Raw genomic sequence first — 24824 nt, 5'->3', positions numbered from 1 at the left:
TTTTCCAAAACAAAGAATAAAATTTGTCCATGTAAAATTTGCTGCAATTTAGTAGTCAAGCAATTTTATATGATTTTATAGAGCTGGAAATATCTTCAGCTGCTAAAAAGATACTCTCCCAGCTAAATAAATAATTCATCTTCCCCTGTGCCTCAGGAGGGCTGTGAGTGTTTCTTACAAAGACAGATGTACGGAGGAAGGGGTAAAGCAGAGATCTGGAGGGAGGGCAGCCGGGGAAACTGCTCCAAAAACACCGTCAGGAGACATTTCTAGGACGGGTAGTTTATCCCATTTCCTTTTGGTGGCACTGTCGGACCGAATATTATCAAACATCAGGTCCAGATGCTTGGGGGTCTGGCGTTCTCAAGGTACCAAAATCTGGCTCTTGGTGCTGTGGGAAGCACATTGCAACAATTTGTTTCTGTTGCTTTCATGGGTTTTGGAGGAAAAGTGTTGATATATGCAACAAGGTAATTACTCAGCATTGCATCTGTGGCAAACACCTGAAGTTTTTGTGCATAAGTTCCTTTTGGTAGTGCTGTAGACACTGATGGTGTCTCTGGAATGACAGCAAGGATGCACTGGCAAAATAATACATTTTGAAGAATAAACATTTCCTTGAGCTTTGGACAGACACCACAAGGACACAACTCAGAGCAGATCTGGGCTCTGCTCCACAGACTTCCAGAGTGAAAAGCTCTAGGATTTGCACACAAGGACCCAGCTCCTGCTGTGAAGCCCAGCAGCATGAGCTGTGTGGAGCCCAGCGCCACAGACTTCCAGAGTGAAAAGCTCTAGGATTTGCACACAAGGACTCAGCTCCAGCAGCCTGAGCTGTGTGGAGCCCAGCATGGGGACATGGGTGCTGAGACACCCCCGTGTCCCATGGCAACACCAAAACCAGTGGGAAATGTTGTCATGCAGGGAAGTGACCCTTCACAGCACCCAGACTGTGACACCCTGCTGCCCGGATGGCAACGGGACCTTTGGGATCAGCAACTGCTTTTGCCAGAATTTCACTGGCTGGGTTTTTTGCTTTGCAATGTTTGTCACAGCCTCCCTCTTCTCCCCAGCAGAAGGCCTGGCTCTTTGCTCCAGAGTATTTGCTTTCTCTGTTTGTCCAGGAGATGGGCAGCTCTTCACCACACAAGCCCTCAGTGAGCTCCAGGGCAGGTCACACACATGTCCCAGGGAAAGGAGCCACGAGCAGGCATTTGTTCTTGAAGCATTCCTCATCCTCAGCAGCTCCTGCAGTCAAAATCCACAAGGACACATCCAGCCACAGCTGAAGGTGCAGCACTCTTCCCTGCTTTACTGGAATTCAAGGAGCCTCTAGAGGGACCTTCCTGGAGTCCTGTTTATAATGTCAGATAATTGCCATGGAGAGAGAGATCTGCAAAGGGTGAACAGGATTTCTCCAGCAGACCCAAGGCTCTGCTCCCCATTTTCCCATCTTCACTCTGCTGATTTTCCCTACCCAAGCTCTTCTCAGCTTGATGCTGTCTTGATTTCTCCTTTCACTACAATGATGCTGCAAGACCTTCCAGAAAGGATGAACACAAATTCTTCCTATAGACTCCACAGTGAATTAATGGGGCTTAAATAGGACTTTGTGAGCAGAGAATCAGCGAGACTGAACACAAACAAAGGACGCTTCTCCATTAACACAAATGAGAAACTGTCTCACTGTGCCCATTCAATCAAAGCATAGCCCACAAAGCAGTGGTGTTTGCTTCTCTCATGTAAATTTTCCTGCAGCTTTCAAGCACCATGATTGGTATTTGCCACTTCTGGTCAACTGTGTTGTGTGCAATTCCTTTCCCTGGTGTTATTGATTGCAGAGATGTTTCCAAGCAAATGGTTCCTCCTGTAAAGTTAGCCTGCTCCCTTCCCCCCATGACGAGTTTCTACCCCAGCCCAGCTGGGCCTGGCAACCTACACAAAATCCCTTTTCTGCAGCAGAATAGTAAAAAAGGTGGAAGAATGTTTGGAGGGGTAAACACAGAGGAAATGTTTTCATGAAAGACAATCATAAACACACCTACCCACCCACCCACACACACACACCCATGCACCCTTATACCATTTAAATTTAATTTTAGAACTGAATATTTTAATTACTCACAATGACTGAGATTTTCAAGGGGATTTACAAAAGCCACGGTGCAGTTCGCCATTTATTTTTCTAGAGACTTAGACATGCAGCTTCCACAAGCTGAAAAGAAGGGTTTATTCTAATTTACAATTGCCAGTGGGGTTTGTGTGAGATACTGTGCACTCACCTGCTGGAATTGCAGATTGGGTATTTAGCACATGCATATCAGCAGAAGGAGTTTGGAGCTCAAACTGAACACATCTCACCTGAAGAGGCTCTGCCTGGTGTCTGACTTTACACAAGACTGGAAAACAAGAGTGGGGGTTATTTTACCTAAACGTGGATGTCTGCAGTGGGACTGTGTACACCTGATCTGAGGTTCCCACTGGATAACAAGCCACAGCTCACTTCAGATGCTCAAGGGGGCTGCCCAGGCAGAGAACTGAGAAGGAAAATGTCAAGCTCAAAGGAAAAAATCCTGTCCCAAGTGTTGAGAAGATTCCTCCTGGCCACCAGCCCTTTTCCCAACACCTTCTCATTCTTCACTGTGAGGTTGCAACAGGCTGCCCAGAGATGACCCATCCCCGGGAGTGTTCAAGGCCAGTTTGGATGGAGCCCTGAGCACACTGATCTAGTGGAAGCTGTCCTGCCCATGGCACAAGGGTGGAATGAGAGAATCCTTAAGGTTCCTTCCAACCCAAACCATTCTGTGGTTCTGTGACATGACCATGAAGTATGGTGGGGCTGAGCTGGGTGCCACGAGCTGTTGATGAAATGGTCAAAACTCAGAAACCTGGTCAAGGCTTTGGGCAAATGCTCCACTTAGGCTCATCAGCAGTACAACTACATGTCACCTGCACAGCTGCCTCTGCCAGGGAAGCTTCCTGCTCTTTCCAGGTCTTATCAATAGCTGCTGTGTGGAAAATGAACCAGGCAATGGGAGCAATGAGTCACAGCTGGCTGTCTCCTCATGCTAGGACAGAGAACACTTTTGCTGCCATACTGCAGCTGGCTTTTACATTGCTCTGCTCTCAGCTTCAAGAATGTCCTGCTGAGCTGGCTCATCTCAGCCAAAACCTCCTGAGCTTGTGGGACAGTCAGCCTTGCCTGGTGGGAGCGTGGCTGCAGGTCACCCAGCTCCAGATACTGCTGCTTCTCCTGCTCTCCAGAAATTGTGGCAGAGGAAGAGCTCGGTGCAGTGGACAGGGCTGCTCATCTCTCTTAAGAAAAGGTCTTGGATGGAGTTTGAGAGCTGCTCACGGAATGTCTGCCCTGACTGCTGGCTGGTGCTCAGCCAGGCTGGGATCTGGGGGGATGTGTTAGATATGTTAGGTATGTTACATATGTTAGATGCCTGGTTCTGGAGGCTGAGGGCAGTCGGTCCCAGCGCTGTGCAGCACCATGGAACTGCATCAGCTGGATCCTGCCTGTAGGTCTGGAGAGAGATCTTCTCATGGGATAGCAGCTACTTCAGGCATTTGTCAGAAGAGTTCCCCAAATAAAAATAAATAGAGAACGGATATGATGATGATATGATATGACTATGATATGATACTATATGATGATATGATATTATATGATATGATATGGATGATATAGATACAGATGATGAAAAGACCAGAGGATTCCCTTCACTGCCCTGCTCTTCCTGGAATGCTTCTCCTATAGTGAACCCTCCCCAGGTCCTGGGCAAGGAAGGTCAGGGAAGAGCTTTTCAGCTGTTCACAGTGGGGCCCTCCATGCCTGTTTCTGGTGTGTTTGCAGCGTCTAATTCATCTGCCATGCACATTCCTGCAGAGCAAGCACTCATGTTTTGCTGCCTACAGAAACACTCTTGTTTGGTAGCTCCTGGAGGGAAAAACTATTTCTGCTATGTGCCCCCTGACATGTCTTCCCACAGCCTGGATCTGTCTGGTTGCTCTAGCCATGGAGTTGTCCTCCTATCATCACTTACACATTGCTTCAGACTGTTTGTACATTGCTTTTTTAATTTACTGACTTTTAAAATTTACTTAATTTTAATTTACTGACTCAGCCCCTCAAAGAGACACCAAGCACTAGAATGTGGTACCAGTGACTCTGACTGCAGAAGTGAGGTTTAATGTCATTTCACTTGTACCTTGTCCAGCAGCTTAAGCCATTTTTTGTTACTAACAGGTTAATATTTTAAAAGCAATTTAAAAGGAATATTTAAAGATAATTTGAAAGGGAACTTACAGTGAAATGCATCCTAGCCCAGAAATCATTTACAGATGGATATGGAATTAATAATTCCTTTCTATCTCTAACATACTTTGTCTCTGCTGAGTTTGATTCGTTAATTCCCAGAGCAGTTAAGTGTGAATCTACCACAAGTTCCTGAGTCTTTCCCAGTTCCTTCACTGCAATGCTCTCCAAGAGAAAATACACAGCTCCAGGTAAGACAGTGGGAAATTCCTTCCTTTTTATTGGAAGCATTATAAACCTGCTGTGGAAACTATGTAAACTGGTCAAAAGAGAGTGGTACTCTAAAATAAGAAAGGAAAAAAAGGGTTTGTAGTTGAGAAGGGGGAAGAATCCAGAGTGTTCAGGATGACACAATCTCCCTGTTTCCTTCTTGGCAGGGGGAAGAGAATTCCTGATCTCTAATAGAAACCACACTTATCTGCCTCTGACCAGCACTTGTGAGTGGCTACAAGCCAAGCTGGGACTCAGAGCAGCAGAAAGGATGGATCCCTTCCCAGCTCTCCATATGTCACTGCTTTCCTGTTACCAGTAAAAGGAGATGCCCTGCCAGCTGGGAGATGGAGGTGTGTGCACAGCTCTCCACAAACAGAGCTGTATTTGACAGCAGCAGGCAGAGATAAGGGCCCCAAACCTCTGGATGTGGCAGCATGCTGGAAAGTATTCCTGAGAGCAAAGATGCCCTTGCCAGTGCCACTGCCCAAAAGCAGCTTTGCTTTAGGTCAGTCCAGTTTGGTAAAAATCACAGAATCATAGAATCCTAGAACAGTTTGTGTTGGATGGGACATTAAAACTCATCCAGTTCCAACCTGCCTGCCAGGCAGGGACACCTTCCACAAGGCCAGGCTGCTGAAAGCAGCAGAAGGAGCTGCAGCACAGGTTCAGCTGTGCATAACCAGAGGGGTGCCTCAGCCTGGCTGGGAGTGACTCACCTGCTCCCAGTCCACAGCTGGCACTAAGGATAACCTCTTTGAGTGGCAGCCACTGTGCCTCAGGGACAAACACCCCCTCACAAAGCACAGAGGAGCAGGGCACTGCAGGGCCAAGCAAACACTGACTGTCCTGCCTAGCACACAGGTCCCTGCCCACACTGGGATCATCCCCAGCTTGGTGGGCACTGCTGTCAGCAGGAGCCTCGAGCATCCTGCACCCCTGGGTGTGTCCACAGGGACAGCAGCAAGGGCATCTCCCTTCAGCCTGCCCCTGCCTCCCTGCCTCCCTCCTCTAGCCCAGGAGCTGTTTAAACTCTCCACAACACGTGGTTTCAGCTCCAGGTTCAGCGTTGCACAAAGACCATATCCAGTGTTCTGCCTGGGCTAGCAGATGTTCTGAATTTGTCATGGAAATGTGTTACACCCAGTTAAAGAGAATTCATATGATAAATGATTAATGTGCTATCTGAATAATATACTTCATTCAGCCAGCTTTTCTTTTGGTTATGCAAGAAAACGTGCATGAAAAATGAGGACAAAACCCTTTTTCTGTGTTAGTGTATATGTGGAATAATAGTTCTTCTAAAAAGAAGAAAGCAAGTTTAAGAAAACAAATAACTGACAAGTTTCCACAGTGCTTGTGCACACATGTTCTCTCCACAGTCCCCCTCAAAATTCATTAGAGACGTGGTGCTTCAGGACAACCTTCCTCAGGAAGAATGAGCATTGTTATATGCATTGAAAAATCTAAAGTTTCAGGTGTAGATTATCTGAGCTGATAACCAATATTAAATTTCTATAAGCAGTTTCTCGACAAAAGCCCCCTTCAGCCAACTCGGTGGTAAGGTTTCCTGTGTATATGTGCAAGCACATAAGGGAACACTGTTTTAAGGCCTTTTTGTGGAATATATAATTTAGCAATGGAAATACCAATCTTTTAAGGAAAAAAATTAAATATTTATATTTTCAGCCAGTAGTTTGGCATTCAGGATTTCTTGCTCATGAGCTACCAACACTTTCTATAGTTATCAGAACAAGTAGACAAAATACATTTCAAGAAAATCCGACCTTGCATTTAAGGAAGGCAATGTAGCAAACCTGATGCCAATCTTGTCAGAAAGCCTACAAAACTGACACAAGGAACTGCCACCTACAGAAATCTAGCTGGGAGAGAATAAAATTTGCTTTGGGCTGTAGTATAAACCTCAGCCAGATGTATGTGTACAGTGGCCAAGGGCCAAGACATCTTTTTGAGAGCAGTCATGCCCCTGAAGTCCAAGAGGACATTTCTGATGGAGTTGGTGAGCACAAGGAGAGCAGGTTGAGGATGGTGAGGAGGTCCTGCACTGAGTGGCCAGGTGCTGTTCAGGTGTAAAACATTAGATTTACTGTTTGAAAGTGCCACAGAGGAGGCACAACAGCCAGGCTGGGCTCAAGATCAGGTATTCATGATTCAAGGGAGGGAGCCCAGCCTTCAGCCCCAATCAGAAAGGCATGTTAGGAATCCCCAGAAAAGGGGCTGAGATCAAAACAGAAAATATCTTTATTCTGCTGAGTGGTTCCTTCCTATCACTGGTTCCTCTGGCTGCACAGTTGAAAGACTTTAAACAAAAATGATTGAGCAGGGTGAAAAGGAACGTCCTGCATGAAAGCAGAATAAACCAGGTCTGGAATCTTGACTCTCGGAAAGACAGGACAGAGGGAGAAGCATGTAACAAATATATAAGAAAATTGTGAATATTACGTAGAAGGAATCATCCGGGGGGCAATTCTTCATTGCTTCCCAAAATACAGAAATTGGAGTGATCTTCTGGAAAGATTATAAAGAAATTGTAGTTATCTCCTGGAAAGATCATACAAAAATTGGGGGGTATCTCCTCAAACGACGGCACAGTCATTTCAATGACGGGAACGGAGATATTTTTCGACTGATTAAGGGTGCACTACTCTTTATCTCTGTACTTGCATCTTCAATTGGCGAGTGCACATGACCTTCCTCACACCCCTACCTGTTCCCCGCTCACACCGAGCCCCGTTCCCCTTTACCTGCCCAAGGAGCGACGCTGCTCCTCCCGCTCCTCGCTGCCCCCGCCCCGGGCTGATGCGCAGCCCTGCGCGCCCATCCCCGCCGGCCGAGCCGCGGTCCCGCCCGCCTGCACCGCGACCCTCCCCGCCCCGGCCGGGCGGTGTCCGCGGCCCTGCGGCGCCTTAAAGCCGCGGTGCGTGATGTCACAGCGCCTGGAAGCCGCGGAACGGCGCGGAACGCGGAGCGCACGGAGCCGCACGGCCGGGGAGCGCTGCCCGCCGGGATCCCTGTCTGCTGGGAGCCCCTGCTGGTCAGGATACCCTGCCCGCGGGGATCCCTGTCCGCCGGGATCTCTGTCCGCCGGGAGCCCCTGCTGGTCAGGATACCCTGCCCGCGGGGATCCCTGTCCGCCGGGAGCCCCTGCTGGTCAGGACACCCTGCCTGCGGGGATCCCTGTCCGCCGGGATCTCTGTCCGCTGGGAGCCCCTGCTGGTCAGGATCCCCTGCCCGCCGGGATCCCTGTCCGCCGGGAGCCCTGTCCGCTGGGAGCTCCTGCCTGCCGGGAACCCCTGCCCGCGGGGATCCCCTGCCCGCCGGGATCCCTGCCCGCCGGGAGCGCTCGGCGGGGCAGCATGGGCAGCCTCCAGCTGCAGGACTTCGTGGCGGGCTTGGTGGGCGGTGAGTGATGCCGAGAGCGCGGCTGGGGAGGCGGCGAAGGGCGCACGGCGGAGGTACCCGGGGATAAAACCCCCCAGGGGATAACCCTCCCCCCCCCCCGGGGATAAACCCCCTCCCGGGATAAACCCCTCCGGGGATAAAACCCCTCCGGGGATAAAACCCCTCCGGGGCACCCACGGTCTGTGCCTCCGCCCGGCGTCTCCCACGGTTTGCTTTGCTTTGGTACACACAAGTGCGGTTTAATCCCACTTCCACGGGAGGGATAGTTAAAATTCAAGTTTAGAACTTGTGATGCTGCTGTGCGGGACCAGTGTCCAGAAGCCCCCGCATGCCCCCAGCTCCCGCCGGTTCTCCCGTCCTTGCCCCCGGGGCTGGAAGGGGGCTGGCAGCTATCAGCCCGGGCTCCCCGTGTCCCCATCCCCGGGGGAGCCACTGCCGGGTCCTCACCCCGCCGTCCCACCGCCCCACACGGCAGGGATTGATCCTGTCTGCCGGGAATTCCGATGGCAAACTCCGGGAAACAGATAACAGAAAGAAAAGGAAGGAAATGGCACGTAGCGAGAGGCGTCAGTAACGGGACAAGGTTTACGGAACTGAGAGATGCCCGCTGGTTTGCCAGCTGAGAGGGCAGCCAGCTCTGCTGCCGCGGGGCTGCAGCAGGACAGACTCACCAGGTACCGCAGAGCAAACCTCTGCTCAGGTGACCCCTCAGACCCGACACAGGAGCAGGGTGTGAAGTAGCTCACAGGTGTCCTGCCAGATGAGGTTAATAAGTTAACAGACTAAAAAACCCAAAACCTCTGCCAAAGGTTTGTGTGAGCAGCTGATTGTTGGATCTCTGTAGGCTGTGGTTGCTCTCTCTGCCACACTGCCCTGTGCTGTTGCTGCACACCCCTGGCAATGGGACAGGATGTCCTGGGAGGTGAACAGCCACCAGTGCTCTGCAGCAGTGACAGCTGAGAGTTTTCATGCATAGCACTAGACCATGGGTGGTCCCAGGTCTGGGAGGAGAGGAGAGGAGACATTTTTTAAAACATTTTTAGAAAAGTCATAATGTGTTGACCAAGGACATGATGCTCTTTTCAGTGCTAATCCACTATGAGTGAGATTTACTGGTGAGGAAGCATCACAATTTACCCACTCTCCACAAACCCTAAAACCTGCCAGTGTTGTTTGCAACACAGACACAAAACTATATCCTGGCCATAGCACACATTCTCTTGGAGAAGAGGGAAACCAAACTGTGCTCTGTGCTGCCACGAGAGCTGCTGGCAGTGAGTGGTGTGAGTAGGTGGGTGAAAGGTAAGAGAATATGGGACAATTTCTCCCCAGAGAACCATGGGGAGGAAGGCAGGATGGCACTGGACAGAGCAGGATCCCTTGTATCTGAATCCTCTGTGACAGGTACCTGTATAAACTGCTCTAAAACAGCAAAGGATGAGCAATTTGCAGGTCCCGTTAGCAGTCAGCTAATGGGACCAACTAGTCAGGACATGACTCTGCGCCAGGAGAAAGCATTGCCTTGTGTTGAACAGGAATCTCGCCATTCTGAGGCTAAACATTTGTGTGAGCTTACAGGAGTGCAAAAGGGGTTGGTCCTGGACAAGATATACAAACATGAGTTCTCCTTTGGTGCCTTTGGAATGTAAAGCTGAAGGAGTCCAGGAGAGTGTACACAGAAAAGTGTTGAAGCTCAGATTTTAGCTGTTGTCAGGGTAGGGGCATCCTGCTGGTCATTGCTCTGGCTGGGCCCTTTACATCTGTTCCTATGGAAATCTCTTCTCTAAACCCATTGCATCCTCTCCTGCCACAAAAGCTGCAGTGTTGTGCATAATACTTTGCTTTCATCCCCAGGAATTGCCAGTGTGGTTGCGGGCCATCCCCTGGACACGGTCAAGGTAAAACACTGAACTGTGTTCACATGTCACCGCCCAAACCCCCACCAGTTCAGATCTTCTCTCTAGCTGATACCTCAAAGGACCTTCACTTTTCCCAAAGGGGAGTTTGGAATGTTTTCACAGACTTTCTTCCTCTCCAATGCTCATTTTGAATGAGAAACTGAAAGAACTGACTGATACATGCAAGTTCCTCTGTGAAGAATTAATGCTGAAAATTAACCTGGCCTTACTTAGTGTGTGGTTCACTGAACAGTTCTGCCAATGTTTTATTGAACTTTGCCACAGACTAGTATTCAAAGGGCAATGAGGGAACTGTTTTGCTGCAGGCACATTTTTATGTTTTCCTAGTAGTGCTGGTAATGCTGGAAGGGCAGAGTTCTGAAATTGTTATCCCAGGGCTGTGACACACAGTATTTATGATTCCCTCATGATAATTATTTCTCCATCTAAAGGATTTAGAGAGGTAAAAAGGTATTTGTCAGCATGATGCAGACAAGCCCATGCACATACCAGTGCATCCTGATTCAATCAAGCTGACAATCCCTACTGCTGCACAGCCAGGGAGGACGATCCTGCTCCTTTCTTTTTTTTGCCCAGGCATTTCTGGGCAGCTTTCATCACTTTAGCTTCTCTGCCCTTGTTGGGGTTGTTCAGCCTGAAGAATAGAAGGCTCCAAAGAAATCTTATTGTGGTCTTATTGTACTTGAAGGAGGTCTAAAATAAAACCAGAATTTTTAGCAAGGCCCATTGTGATAGGAGAAGGGGTACTGGTTTTAAACAGAAAGAGAATAGGTTTACATTAGATATAAGGAGGTCTTATACAAAAAAGGTGGTAAAACACAGGCACAGGCTTCCCAGAGAGGTGCGGGGATGCCCATCCCTCAAAACATTCAAGAGCAGGATGGATGGGGCTCTGAGCAACCTGGTCTGTTGGAGATGTCCCTGCTCACTGCAGGGAGGTTGAACAAGATGGCCTTAAAAGATCCCTTTCAACTCGAGCTATTCTGCAATTCTGTGACTCTGTGTTGCCTGCTCTGGTTCAAGTCTGGCTCTGGCACCAGGCAGGGCTGCCAGCTGTGGCAAACCCAAGAGCCACTGGTCATGTTTGCACCCTCCACCCTTTGGAGGGTGATGCCAAGGAGGCAGGGCCCAGCATGGCCCACGCCACATCCCCTCCCCAGCCATCACAGCCATCCCCTTGCACACACCAGGCTCTCCTGGCATCAGGAGATGCCCAGCCAGCCCTATTCTTTCTGAGCTGCTAAAGTGATACCAGCCCCAAGGGCATCCCTGTGCAAAGGTGGGTGCACACCACACGTGGGAGGAGCCACAAGGCTGCCCACACCACCCAGCCATGGGCAGGGCACAGGCAGCAAAGGCAGGCTCTGCCCAGCATTGCCAAGACAATCCCCATCTCAGGCTGGTGGCCATGGCATCATTGCCTGGCTTGGGGGAGTTTGGCCATGAGAATCCTGCTCAGAAACATCGAGTTTGGATGCCAAGAAAGAGCAAGCCCATCCTTCAGTGGTTAGAAAGACAACTGTCAGGCTGCCCCCTCTGTTGCTCTTCGCTATGGACAAGGCTTTGCCTTGGGAATACCCAGTAGGCAGACTTGTTATGTTCCAAATTCAGGAGCAGGAAAGGGGAAAAGAGAGTTTTTACACAGCACTAGGTCAGCAAAGGGGCTGCTCAGCAGAATCTGCAGCCTCCAGGGGATCAGGTGTCTTTCCCCATCTGGGGAAGAGGCAGGACTGAGTATAAGGCTCTGTGGGGTAATTGGCATCTACACCACGCTTCCCATCAAGTCACCTCTTCCACCTTCAGCCACCTCTTCCCATCATTGCAGCTTCCATCAAACCCCAGCAGCTGTTTTTTCCTATATCCTTGCAAAACTCTAAAACTTGTGCCTTCACTCACTTTTCATCCTACCCATTGCATTCATTTTCCCAGAACTTTCTTCAGCTTCTGGGTGTCACCCAAGAGCCCTATCTAATCAAAACATAACAAAAAGGAGAACTTTCCAGGGGTATATCCATACTGGTAGTAGCTGACTTTGTCACAGATGCCAGCAGGGATTTCAGTGCTGGGTGTTAACAGATTAGCTAAGGGACGTGTGTGAGAACCAGATTGTGAGAACACTCAGTTGGCCCCAGTTACTCAAAAAATATATTAACTTGAACCTCTAAATACCTTGTTACTGAGTAAAAGAAAAAAAACCAAAAAAAAACAAAAAAAAACCAACTGCAATCCAAGGAGGCAAAGTGGAAATGTGGAAATGTCCGGGCTAAGATGAAGCAGGAGGGAACTCAGGACTGGGCACTGGAGTCACCTTGTCCTGGATGACTCAGGGTGCAGCCACTTTCCCCAGTTCCTCCCAGCCCTGTGTGAGTCACTGCACCCTGTCTGCACCCATGGCCTGAGCCTGCCCACATTGCTCAACGTGTGCTGCGTGAGCCATGGCAGCAGCTGCATGTACCAGCTTGTTCTGGATGCTCAGGAGAGATTCTGCTTTGGCTGCTGCTTCTCTGTGGTTTTGGCCAGGCCTGGACTGGAGCAGGGATGGTCCATGAGTGCAAAGAGCTGCATGGAGCCACCCCAGGGTGAGGGGTGAGCCTGGGCTGAGGGGTGAACACAAACTTTGGTCCCTCCTGCTCCTGCCAGGGTCCCACAGCAGCACTGGCAGCCTCTTGCAGGGCTCTGGGCCAAGTGATTGTACCATCCAACCTGCTGTTTGCCATCCAAAAGCTCCCACCAGTCATGAACTCTGGCAGACACACATTCCTTTGGGCTTTAAATTCCCAAATTATTTCCTGTTTCACTCTGGTGTAAATCAGGGCTGAGCCAGTGGATGGGATTGGATGCCATCCCTCCAGCACAGGTTGGCAGTGCCCCTTCAGCCTTCATTGCTAGCAGCAGTGCTGATAAACATAGTCAGAAATGTCCCCATTTCCTAAAAACATTCCTGGTGGAGCATCTGTGTCTTTCTATAGCAAATGAGCTCTGGCCTCAGCCAAGATGAAGCCTGAGGTGCTGTGAAGTGAACGGTGATTTCATTCCTTGCTCACCTCTAAGCCCAAAAAATGCATCCCTGATTAGGATGTTTCTAGTGCAACCTTGTGAGCAGCTTGAACGAAAGATGATCTAAATATATATATATATGAGAAGGGGAAATGCTTAATCCTGTAGGCTTTGTTGTGACCTACGTGCCATTTCTTACAGCTCTTGGGAGGTGTATAACCAATTTGCTTTCCAGAAATAAAATGTCCTTTTTTCAAATAATATGAAACTGTTTTTGAGTGAAGCATGGAGAATTTCTGAGATGGTGCTGAATTATTTTAGCTCCAATTAGTATCTCTATGTCCTAAAATCTACCTTGGAGCAGAAGGGCCCCAGAAGTCTCCCAGGGGAGCTCACCTCTTCTCTCTTTGCAACACATCCCAGCCTTCCCTGAGAGTCTCCAAATGGAGAAGACCACACCACTCTCCAGTTTCCACATAAATCAGGCCCTTGCCAATGAGAGCACTGCACACCAGCAGCCTGCTGTGCTGGGTCAGGGTGGCTGGTCCGGGCTGGAGAGCAATTTGACAGTCATCGATTCCAGATGTTGCAGAGAGCTTCAGGCTGTGAGATCCTGCTTATCCTTGCTTCTGGCAAAGTTCAAGAGGGTGGATGCACATATACCTTATTTTATTGCTCAGTTCTCTTTACGACTAAGGAAGGACTTGCTCTCAAAGCAAAGCACACATTGTTTACATAGCATGAGCCTCCATTGGGCTGGAAACGTAGGATTTAATCGCATTTTACAAATGTCTTTTGCAGACTCGTTTGCAAGCTGGACAAGGATATGGAAATACATTCGAGTGTGTTCTCACTGTGTACAGAAATGAGTCTGTAAGTACTTCATCCTACATTAACTGTGCTGGTATAAAGTGCAAGTCAATAAATAGATAAATGCATAAAGCAATTGTACAAAATGCTGTTGACACCAGCAGTTATATAAAGACCAATAAAGTTTATGCAATTGTGCCTGCAAATCCCCACAGCCTTCTCTTGCTTAACTCTAAGGTTAAGTCACCACTTGGTGACTCCTATAGGAAAAGGGAGATCCCTGGCATGGAATGATCAGTGTCTCCACAGGGGTTGCGTCCACAGTGACTCTTTTGCCTGATCCCACTGGCAGAGGTTTTCCAGAAGGATTTTGCTGACTTTGGTGAAGCCAGAACAAACACTGTCCATATGAGGCAGTTCTACATGGGTTCCTGTGCTTTCAGCCATGTCCCATATTCTGTGCAATCTTTATAAGCCTTTAGCAGCATGAACCAATTTCCTTTGCTCAGCATGTGCAAACAGTTGGTTCCAGGAGACATCTGCTACTTGGATTTGCATTTCATCCCTGACTATGGCAGGGGATTGGAATGAAATGACTTTCCAAGTCCTTTCCGACCCAAACCATTGTGCGACTGTGATTTCTAACCTGATAGACAAGTTGGAGTTTACACTGCTCAGTCCTGCTCAGTCTCCTAAGCCCTGCTCCCTTTCCTGGGTAGCTGACAGGCTTCTTCAAGGGCATGTCCTTCCCAATGGCCAGCATTGGCATCTACAGCTCGGTGGTGTTCGGAGTCTTCAGCAACACGCAGCGGCTCCTCAGCCAGCTCCGCCACGGGGACCCGGCCGCCGCGCCCTCGCTCACCGACATGACTGTGGCCAGCCTCGTGGCTGGGGTCATCTCTGTGGGCATTGGCACTCCCGTGGAACTGGTCAAGATAAGGCTGCAGATGCAAACACAGCCGTACACCAAAGGTAGGAAGCAAGAGTTTCGTCTTCCTGTCTCTGCCAGTCTTTGGTATGTGCACAGAGCTTTACGACTTTGGTCAAGGCTGGGCTTTTTGCTGCCTTGTGCTGCTGCAGTTGGGCTAAAAATTCTCCCTTTTGCCTGAGGATGGATCCCATCTTGCTCAACTCAAGGGAAGAGTTTTTAACAATGGCATTTCCAGACATTTGGGATCTATAAAGAACATGAGGCAGGTCTGCTCAAGGCCAGAAGCTGCAGAAATTGTGAGTCCCTGGGCTGTGGGGTCCCCTGGAGATCCCAGCAGCAGCACCACGGCTGCCAGTGGCAATGCCAGCTCCCCATCTCCCTCTGCACACTCTCAGTCCCACATATATTTGCCCATAAACCTCTGTTATTCCACCCTTCTCTGTTCAAAAGCAGAAGTTTCCCATTTACATTAAAAACTGACTTATTTCACACAGGGTGCCAGATAGCTCAGATGTGAGCAGGATGGGTCAGGAGGGGACACCAGCAGAATGGCAGTGGGTGGCTATTCCTTGTCCACAAGGCAGAAGGAGCTGTTTCAGCTTCAGACAGCAGCTGAATTCCATTGCAGTCTGCCAGCAAGGAGCAATCCCCACCAGAGCACATGCACAGCCAAATGAAGACATGGAGCAGCTTCAGAGCTGAAGAGCTTGGATTTCAGCATTTCACCTTTTCTCACAATTACAGTCATGGTGTTTAACTGTGAAACACTGGCATTTTTCTGTTGCTTTTATAAAACAATATTATGTCCATTTTTAAAGCCTCCATGCAGCTTAGAAACCTAATGCCTTTTACAAAAACAACTTGGTCTGCATGGGAAAGGCCAGACTATGAAGATGTTAAGGCTTTCAGAGGTGTGACTTGGCATAAGTTGAAGTTAAAATCCATGAAAATTTGGCACATTGCTTTAAACTAATTTGGAAGTCTCACTGGGCACATACCTATTGGGAGGTATGCCACGCATCTAAGAAAATCTGTCTGAAGTGTCAGGTTTTCTGAAAATGGACCTAAATACTCTCTCTTAAAACTTTTTCCCCATGTTATCTGTTGACCCCAGCTGAAGCAACTGGATGGTAATGACTTCTAATCAGTGGCAATGGGCTTTGATTAGATTTAATCTGTGGCAATATATCTATTCCAACAGTTTTATCTTTTTTTTTTTTTATTTTGTAGCAAACGTTAAACTAAATTCCACAGCTCCTGGATCTCCTGTGTACAGAGGCCCAATTCACTGCTTAAGGACAATCCTACAGAAAGAGGGGATACCAGGAATATACAGAGGCAATGTAGCAATGCTCCTGAGGGATGTTCCCGGCTACTGCGCCTATTTTGTCCCGTACGCAATGTTCTGTGACTGGATAACTCCTCATGGAAGCATTGCTCCTAATCCCTTCTCCATCTGGGTGGCAGGGGGTGTAGCAGGTAAGCACCTTTACTTCCTCACAGCACGGGCAAAACAAGAACAGGAAGGTTCTCGGGGCAGATTACGAGGGTGACTCAAGGGCCACTGCATCCTCCTGAACACCAGCAGAGGACATGGGACTGAACCTTCCTTCCCCAGGGCTGGGTTCTCTGGCACCACAGCTGCACTTTATGGCTTGATAAACTTTATGGAAGTCGTGTTATCAGACCTTCCTTAGGCTCATTGTCAGTGAAGAGGAGAACAGACAGCGCCTTCATCTCCCTGTATGCCTCAGGGCAGCTTGCCAATCACATTGCCAGGGATATGTGGTAGCCAAGATGCCTCCAGAAGAGGACTTCAACCTGTTGGCTGCCCACCAGGAGGGTGTGCACCTACCCGCACCTAGCAGAAGCCCAGTTGACTGTTACTGATCTTCTTCTTCTTCTTCTTCTTCTTCTTCTTCTTCTTCTTCTTCTTCTTCTTCTTCTTCTTCTTTTCTTCTTCTTTTCTTCTTCTTTTCTTCTTCTCCTTCTTCTTCTTCTTTCTTCTTCTTCTTCTTCTAATTCTTCTTTTTCTTCTCCTTCTTCTTCTTCTTTTTTCTTCTTTCTTCTTCTTTCTTCTTCTTTCTTCCATATGTACCCTTGCCAGTAAAACTGGCATGCGTGCTCCCACCATGTGAAAGGTCACCCCTACTCCCACTCCCCACTTCTTGGCCATCTCTAAATTGTAGATCCATAAAGACAAGTCAATCCTCAGCCCAGGCAATGATAACAAAATGCCTTCTCCATTTCTCCTCAAATAAAGAGGCCCCTGGTGCCTCTGGATAGCTTTTCTAGCCCCAACACTCATGTAGGTCCAGACAAACTCTTGTCTGTCCAGCTGGGCCATGGATTGCAGTCATGTACTGATCTTTCCAGAGGCAAATTATCCCACTCAGCTGCAGGCTGATCAATGGAAATAGGCATTTCTTTGAAGGAATGACAGGGTATCTCACTGTGTGGAGCCTAATCCTGGCAGCCTGAGATGCACCTACCTGTTATTTGTATCCTCAGCTCACACTTTGCTTTACAATGGAATTATAAGAAGACTCATTTTTTTTCTGAAATCACCCCAAGCAGCAGCTCAGGCTCTTCCCATGGCATCTCCATGTTCCACCAGGAGCACAGAAAAAAATGTATTTGCACCTGGAGAAGCCCCTCTTGGGTTGCCTGCATCTGATCAGCAGCATAACCTCCAAAATCTGAACACCTTCCAGAAACAGTATTCTCTGTATTTTCTCCCAGAAATACTGTTTCTGTGCCTGAGCAGGGTGAATGCCCTGAATGAAAATCGCATGGATATGATGTGATAGATATGAATTTCTGAGTTCACTGACCTGTGGGCAAGGAAGTATAGAGAAGGAATTATTCAACTACTTCTGCATTTTTCCAGGAGCTGTTTCCTGGGCAGTATGTACTCCAATGGATGTTGTGAAAAGTCGAATTCAGGCAGATGGAGTTTATTTAAACCAGTACAAAGGGACACTTGACTGCATGTTGCAGAGCTACCAGAATGAGGGCTTAAAAGTAAGTGACATTTGAAGTTAAATCTGGTTATTAGGTATTTAATTGTCAATTGGAAAATACAGTGACTGTTAAAAACCTATCTGCAGTGTTGAGAGACAGCTAAAGCCAGTTAATGCTAAATTGTTATTATGGCAGTAGGTAATTATTGTGTAGATTCCTTCTACATCAAAATGAGAGTTATAATACATGTTACATAACGAAGAAATGAATGACTGGAGGGGTCATACACTGCTGGTGTAATTAACTTCAACATTTCATGTTAGTGCACTTAATCATGGATATAATTTGACTTATCATAAATCAGAGGCAGAAAGTCTTACCTCTGTGATTCTTCTGCAAAATGCAGAGGTCAAATGTTTCCCATTGACTTTGGTGTCAATAAACTGATTTCAGTGGGACTGTCCTGGCACTCTGGGTGTGTCTGGTCACCTTGGGCAATGCTTTGGTGGAACTAATGCTGCTTTTGCATTGCTTGCCCTCATTTTGCACCAAGATAGAGTTGAATGTCAGCGTTCTTATATCAGAATTGCTTTCATTTCAAACATGAAGAAGGGCTGCATGCCAAACAACTTATCTCCCTTTTCTGACTTTGTCTGTTAGTGCAATAAAAGATATTTGTTCTGCCTGCAAACTTTGCCTCAGTTAAATGTGAATGGCAGAGAATAAGGGTTTGCAGCTTTATTGTGTTGCCAAGGCATGGTTGTGGAAGTAACGTCTTCTGATATTGAAATAAATCTGTATTTATCATCAGAACAGCACGTGGTCTCGTAGATCCAAAGTGTTAATTTTCACATTCTGAGAGAAATGTAACAAGTTGCAAACAGGAAAATAACCTGAAAAATCACAAATCAGTGTAATTTCAGTATCTGCCAACATGCCACTATGTTATGCCAGCTGTCTCAGGAGCCTGTGGTCTGGTTCAGCTTTTGCCACTGAGTGAAGAAAGTCACATTCATGTGAAGCACAAGCACCTGGAGAGATGCTAAGGACTGTGCTTGGACAGTCAGATGGGGGACAGGGTGCACAGGCTCAAAGGCACCTGCCTTGTGCATTCCACTTGTTGTGGAAAATTGGTTATATGCTTAAATCTAAGGGCTTCTGATCTTGGGGCCAAGATTTTTCATGTTTTTTTACAGTAGTTGTGGGAATTTTGCTGTTATAAAGCCTGGAAAATTGTTTGATTGTTGATGTTCCTTTTCACATCTATTCTGAACTTGGGGTGTTTAGATTAGTGACTTGTGGTGATGAGCCTTGGTGGTTAATGGAGTGATTATGTAAGAAGTAAGCCAGCAGAGATCCCTCCTGGAACTATCACACTGTGAGCAGACTCACCCCAAAGTGAGCAGTTTGTGGGTGTGGTGTTTGTAGTGAGGAGCACAATGATGCCAAACCAGTGACTTTTGCCACTGTGCTCCCCTTCCTCAGTGCAGACATCACCCAAGACCAGCAATAGGAGCATATCTTCCAAGCAAACCCAAAAGATTTGGTCCTTCAGAATCCCACCATGACTTCATTCAATGTTTTCTTTCTCTTCTTAAAATAGTCCATATATTCCTATGCTCTAACCTTGCTCCATTCCCAACAGGTCTTTTTTAGGGGCCTCCTGGTCAATACAATAAGAGGATTCCCCTCGAGTGCAGCCATGTTTCTTGGCTATGAGCTTTCTCTCAAAGCAATGAAAAGATACCAAACTGAGACCAATCCCTAACTTCCAGGTCAGCACATAAAGACCCTCTAGCTTTATTAAAATTACAGAATTAATCTTTTCATCAAATAGAGTTGCAATTGTAGAGATCCTCTGAAAATCGTACAACTTACATAGGTACCTACACCTGAATAGCCAAACACAATTTGGGTCTGCGGGATTCAGAGCAGACTGCAAATGTGCCAAAGGATTTTAGTTTCAGTCCACATCTCCTGGAGATGTAATATGTTCTGACTGTTGTGATTATTTTAATTAATATCAATCAGAAATAAAAATTTGAAAGGGGATTATTTGCTAATATTTTGTAAGTTTTGAAATATCATTTTTACTATAGTCCCTGCACAGTATTCTTTCCTCACTTGTTCCAACCCCCAAAGATATGAAATTAAGCTCTTTCAAAGTGCCTTGACTATCAAGTCATTTTTTCACTCTTTCCCTCAGTAACTTGGAGTTGCATAAAGCAGCAGCATTAAAAATATCTGATTAAAGAAACTTTTTTAGTAGCTAGATACTCAAGATTTTTCTTGGCCATCTTTGCCATTTTCTGCAGTACTTCATAAATCTTCTTCTTTCTTATTTCAAAAGTGTTGCCAAGAAGACCAGAAAGTCTCCTGCCTTCCTGAGCCAGATCAGCAGTGTGGTGTTGGTGAAGGCTCAGCTGCTCTGACCGAAGACTCCCACCCTGCACATACAGCAGCTGCTGTGGACACGTGGTCCATGGAGCACTCCGAAAGTGGCACCAGCTCAATCAAACCCAAAGACTATTTTATTATCAAATCTTTCACTGTTGACTAAGAGCACTTTAGTAATTCGGGTGGTGATGGTGGGCTTCTTCACCAATGGAATTTTTTGTATTGAACCAGGAAGAGAACTTCCCTTTCCCAAGGGATGTACCCAAACCCAGCCCACCGCAAATCACCAAGGGAGAGTCTTTTGTACGACACGGTATTATAACACTCATCTTCTTTGGTGAACAAGGAAAGGAGGAAATGCAGTGGGTACAGGTGCTTCTGGATTCCCACCAAATTCTAGCTTGCTTTCAGGTTCAAAAAAGTGGGTGACTCCTCCCATACAGACACGTGTGCTCTACAACACAGTTTGGCACAATTTAACACATTATCATGAAAAATGTAAAGGCTTTAACAACTTCAGTCTGTTATCCAAAGTATAAATTGAATTGAGAAACAGGAGGATGTTAAATTCAGAGACTAAGCTGATTTTTTTTTTTATATATATATACAGAAAACAATAAACCAAGTTTGCATTTCATATAGAAGGCTGCCTATTAATTTACACAGCTTGCCTGGTGCAGCCCTTCAGGGACTGGCTTGAGCTATCTCATTAGACCTTCTGAGCTCCCTGACATGACTTGCCAGCTGCCAAAACCTGCAGACATCTCTTTGTAGCCATGAGCAAACCATCAGCAAAGGAAGTCTCTTTAGGACACAATATGCTTCAGACCTCCAGCTCTTTGCTGGAATCCCACTGAGAGCACTGGGGCAGGCCCAGTCTCTCTTTGGTCTACCTCAGCATCTCAGTTATTCCAAGATCATTTACATCATGATTTTTTCTCTTTATGCTGTTAAATATCTTTAGGATTTATTTTCTAAGCATGGAGCTTTTGATGCCAAAGCCCAAGAAGAACCAGCTTTGCTGTGACAAAGCTGGACTCTGGTGGCACTGTTAGGAGAGGCTCACATGCAGAGGGACACATGACATGGGGGAATAATGTAGGACAACACTTTATCTGGGAAATGTTCCAGAGGAACAGCTCTTCCTCTGAAGAAGAGCTCTGGGGGAAAAGCCCAGTGCTTGCAGTTTCAGCAGATGCCTTCAAAACAAGGTTTCTGAAGACAATGTGGAACAGCTGTCCAGCTTTCTTCCATAAAATGAGGGGTAGGAAAGAGAAACTCCTATGTCCTCTTCCCTGGATGAATGGGGGAATTGGTCACAACACTTGAAGATCACAGCAGAAAGTGCCTAAAACTTCGGGTCTGGAGCTGTACTTGGAAGTAGGGTCACCTTCTTTGTGCTCCTCATCAGTGGGGCCCAGATTTAAAACAGAAGTGTGGGTGCTTCCAGAACCGGCCTTAAAATGGGGAAGAAACAGCTGGTGTTGCTTCATCTCAAAAGGCTCACAGTGACTTTGACCTTCTTTAGGATACATGGAACAGTTTTTAATAAACAATATGGAAAAAATTGATGATCCTTCACACAAATATTTGTTGCTGGCTGCATTTAAGGATTCATCCTTTTCATGTTGCCTATTTTACTGCATGTATGTAAAACATGTTTTTTAGATGGATAATATCATATGTCTCCAGGGATAATACTTAGGCAGACTATTTTTTAATGCAAATAAATGGTATGTTCATCTGCCTGCATAATGTGAAATGGATCGTGAAAGAATTAAACTGAGGAGTTCATAACAAGCTGTGTATCTGCTGTATCCTGCCCTCATGTTGCCCAGGTTTGATCTGTTCAGTGCTCTCTGGGTGTAAAGCTCTGAGACCCATGTTGGAGTTGCACAGTGATATTTCATTATATTATTCATCCAATTAAACCAACTTTGAGATTGGAGCCCAGGATTTGTCTGGACAAAACTCTCGTGTAGCTCACACCTGCCAGAAGGAGTTGTCAGGGAGAGCCATGGGCAACTTGGTGTGGAAAGGGAGCAGAGGGCAGAAAGTTACTCTATCTATATGATATATATATATATATATATATATATATATATATATAGCAAAAATATAAAGCCATGAAGATCAAGTGGAAGTGAATATAAAGCTTTGGCCACTTGATGGCATCCTCATCCCTGGCAGGGCATGTGCTGCTCACTGGAACTGCCAAGGAACCCCTCTGTGTCTTCTTCATTCTGCTGCCCAACCAGTACACATTCCCTTCCCCATGGGCAGCCCCACACTGCACAGCCTCTGGATTGGGATGATTTTGGGATGACCCTGCCCTGCCAAAGGCTGCCCTGGTCTGGCAGCACTGAAGGCAAGCCCTGGCTGGACACGCCGGTTAATCAGTGCCTCACACCATTAGCATTCACAGACAAACCACAAAAGAGGCAAAGCAACTCCGGGCTGCAGCACGAGGGTTTCAAGGGTGACAGCAGCACAGGCCACTGTGAAGGAGATTCAGCTGCCTCTGGGCCACTGCTGGTGACCAAGGACACCTTAGGGTTGGGACAAGCAGCTTTTGAGGCACAGCACTCTGTGACATCCCTCGCTGTGACCGATCACACCCCTGGGAAGAGCTCAAGGCCAGGTTGGACAAGGTCTTGGTTTAGTGGAAGGTGTCCCTGTCCATGGTGAGTGGGCTGGAAGGAGATGAGCTTTGAGGTCCTTTGCAACCCAAACCCTTCTATGGGTCTATGATCCCTGCACATAGAGACTGATAGACTGGTCAGTCTTGCTTTTGCAGTAGTGAGTGTGTGGCTGTGTCACCAGTGAAAGAGGTCCAGTGGTGCTGGGGTTGTGTGACACCACAGGGGGCTAGCCCTATGTCCCAAAGATGAGGGATGGCAATTAAAACTTATACACACAACGAATTGACAAGTCTGTGTCTTGTGAATTATCTTCTGTATGATATATCAAATGCATTAATTTTTGGAAATAAAATCACTATCACTATCCATGGATAGAAATTAGGATCTCCAAAGAATTTTTCAGGGACCTGGTGACGGGAGTTTAAAACAGCCTTTCCTGGGAGGCAGACAGACATAGACACAGCTGATTCAGTGGGGCACTGATTACATATGTTGGCAATTTTGTCTCTGAATTACAAGAAAGAAAACCATTGTGTCAACAGAATTCAGAATATGGACCCAGCTCCGTTGTCAGTGCTGTGTCTGTACTGACCTGCCATCAGTGGCATGCTCCCCACACATGCTGGAGTGGTAGAAGCCATCTGCTTGGTAGGTTGTTCAAGGTGTTTACAGAGCCCTCATTTCTAAAATAAATGCAGTACATCCTGAAATGGTCAAAAAGTGAGAAGGAAGACTGGAAAAAACATGGATACTCCTATGTGTTTGTTGCCTGGATTATGAAAGCATATTCAGACCTGTCATCCCTCTAATAAGTCCGTAATTGCCCAACTTTCACGTCTCTGGTGGCATTCCAACTCTTACAACAGCCTGTATTACTTAATGAGATGCAGGCTGTTTTTCACACTTTATAAACTATTTCGTACTATGAAAGGAAAAAGTGGTAACAGCAGCTTATTGCTTTCATTGAAGAAATCCCATCAAACAGGAACCAATTTCCCAGTGAGAATCTGTTTTTGTAGAAAACAGGCCTGACCTGGATGAAGGCCTTTGGGGCTGGGAGAAGCTTCGTGATGTCTAAAGTGCATAGAGTGGGAAGAGGCTTCCCAGCAGTTTTAGCATCTACTGAAACCCTGCCTGTAAAGGTCTTTTCCAACCTAAATAATTTCATGATGGCTCTAGGCCAGGCTGAGATTTTCTCATGCCTCGGAGTCCCTGCCTGGTGTTTCCCCACCACAGGGGAAGGCAAGATCACAGTCCACATCTCAGTTTCTCTTTTTCTGAGACAGAGGAGTAGGTGACGTCTTTGCAGGCATTAAGATATATCTCTTTGCTTTATCTGAAGATTTTTGTTTTGTCATAGAAGTTGTTATAGTAGAGATTCTTCTCCTAGGTGTGGCATTCATGTCAGCCAAGAAGGCCAATGCCTGTCTTGTACTTGCTAAGGAAAAAAATTAAAAGTGTAGAGCCAGAAAAATTATGAGATCCAAGGAGACAAGTGGGAAGAAGTTCAAGTGCTAAACTGAGCGTAAACTGAGCAAGAAAAGCTTCCTCTCTCTAAAGCCATTTTCTTCCTGTACATTCTCCTTCAGTCATGCACAGACTGATCACTGTCAGCTTAGATAAGCAGTATGTAGAGTATCCTTCCAGAGATGGGCTCCAAAAGGAATGAAGCCATGAAGTGAGGGGAAATTTAAGTAGTCACACTGATTTTCAAGGCAGTTTTCCTAAACTGTAGATCCTGTGACAGCTCCAGAATCAGACACAAGTGGAACAACCAACCTGTCAGGAGCCACTCGTGCAGCAGAAGCATATTTTTAAGGAGTTTTAGAGGTCCCATGTGCAGTTTCACTGTAAGATATTAAGTGCTGGATACATCAAGAAATCCTTGCTTAGTAAGGGTGAAATTCTAAGGCTACTGGCCTGTACAACACCCACTCGCTGAAGAGAATACAAAGGTCCTCTTTGAGTGATGGAGAAAGTAATGGATAACCTTGAGTCACAAGGAGAAAAATTTGGAGAAATCAGAAACTTGCAAGTAGGAAAAAACATGTTAAGGTGCCCTGCCACCAACACCTGCTGCATCAGGCACATGCATGGCCTCACCTCTGTGAAAGCACCTGGACTCAGCTCATCTTCATGGACTGCTCTATTCTCCCATGTTTCAAAACATTTTATTATTAATGTAGCATACTTCACACACAGTATAGAAA

At 46.8% G+C, this 24824-nt stretch overlaps 1 protein-coding gene across 2 annotated transcripts; it reads left to right on the top strand.

Annotated features, from left to right (window-relative positions):
• The first annotated feature begins 7476 nt into the window (after nt 1–7476).
• Nucleotides 7477–19343, top strand: SLC25A48 (solute carrier family 25 member 48). Of its 2 annotated transcripts, none has more exons than XM_041397823.1 (7): nt 7477–7532; nt 7837–7954; nt 13672–13743; nt 14400–14652; nt 15842–16090; nt 17502–17635; nt 19221–19343. In XM_041397823.1, exons 1-7 carry the CDS (start codon nt 7477–7479, stop codon nt 19341–19343), a joined length of 1005 nt encoding a protein of 334 aa, XP_041253757.1. The 2 variants fall into 2 exon arrangements, with proteins under 2 accessions (XP_041253757.1, XP_041253758.1); XM_041397824.1 differs by lacking the exon at nt 7477–7532 and adding an exon at nt 9809–9852 and having other exon boundaries at nt 7909–7954.
• The last annotated feature ends 5481 nt before the right edge of the window (nt 19344–24824 follow it).

Source organism: Onychostruthus taczanowskii, unplaced genomic scaffold (assembly GCF_017590055.1).
Source record: "Onychostruthus taczanowskii isolate IOZ18803 unplaced genomic scaffold, ASM1759005v1 scaffold14, whole genome shotgun sequence".
NCBI lineage: Eukaryota > Metazoa > Chordata > Aves > Passeriformes > Passeridae > Onychostruthus > Onychostruthus taczanowskii.
Note: the sequence above shows the minus strand (reverse complement) of the source record. Positions and strands in the feature narration are given on the sequence as shown.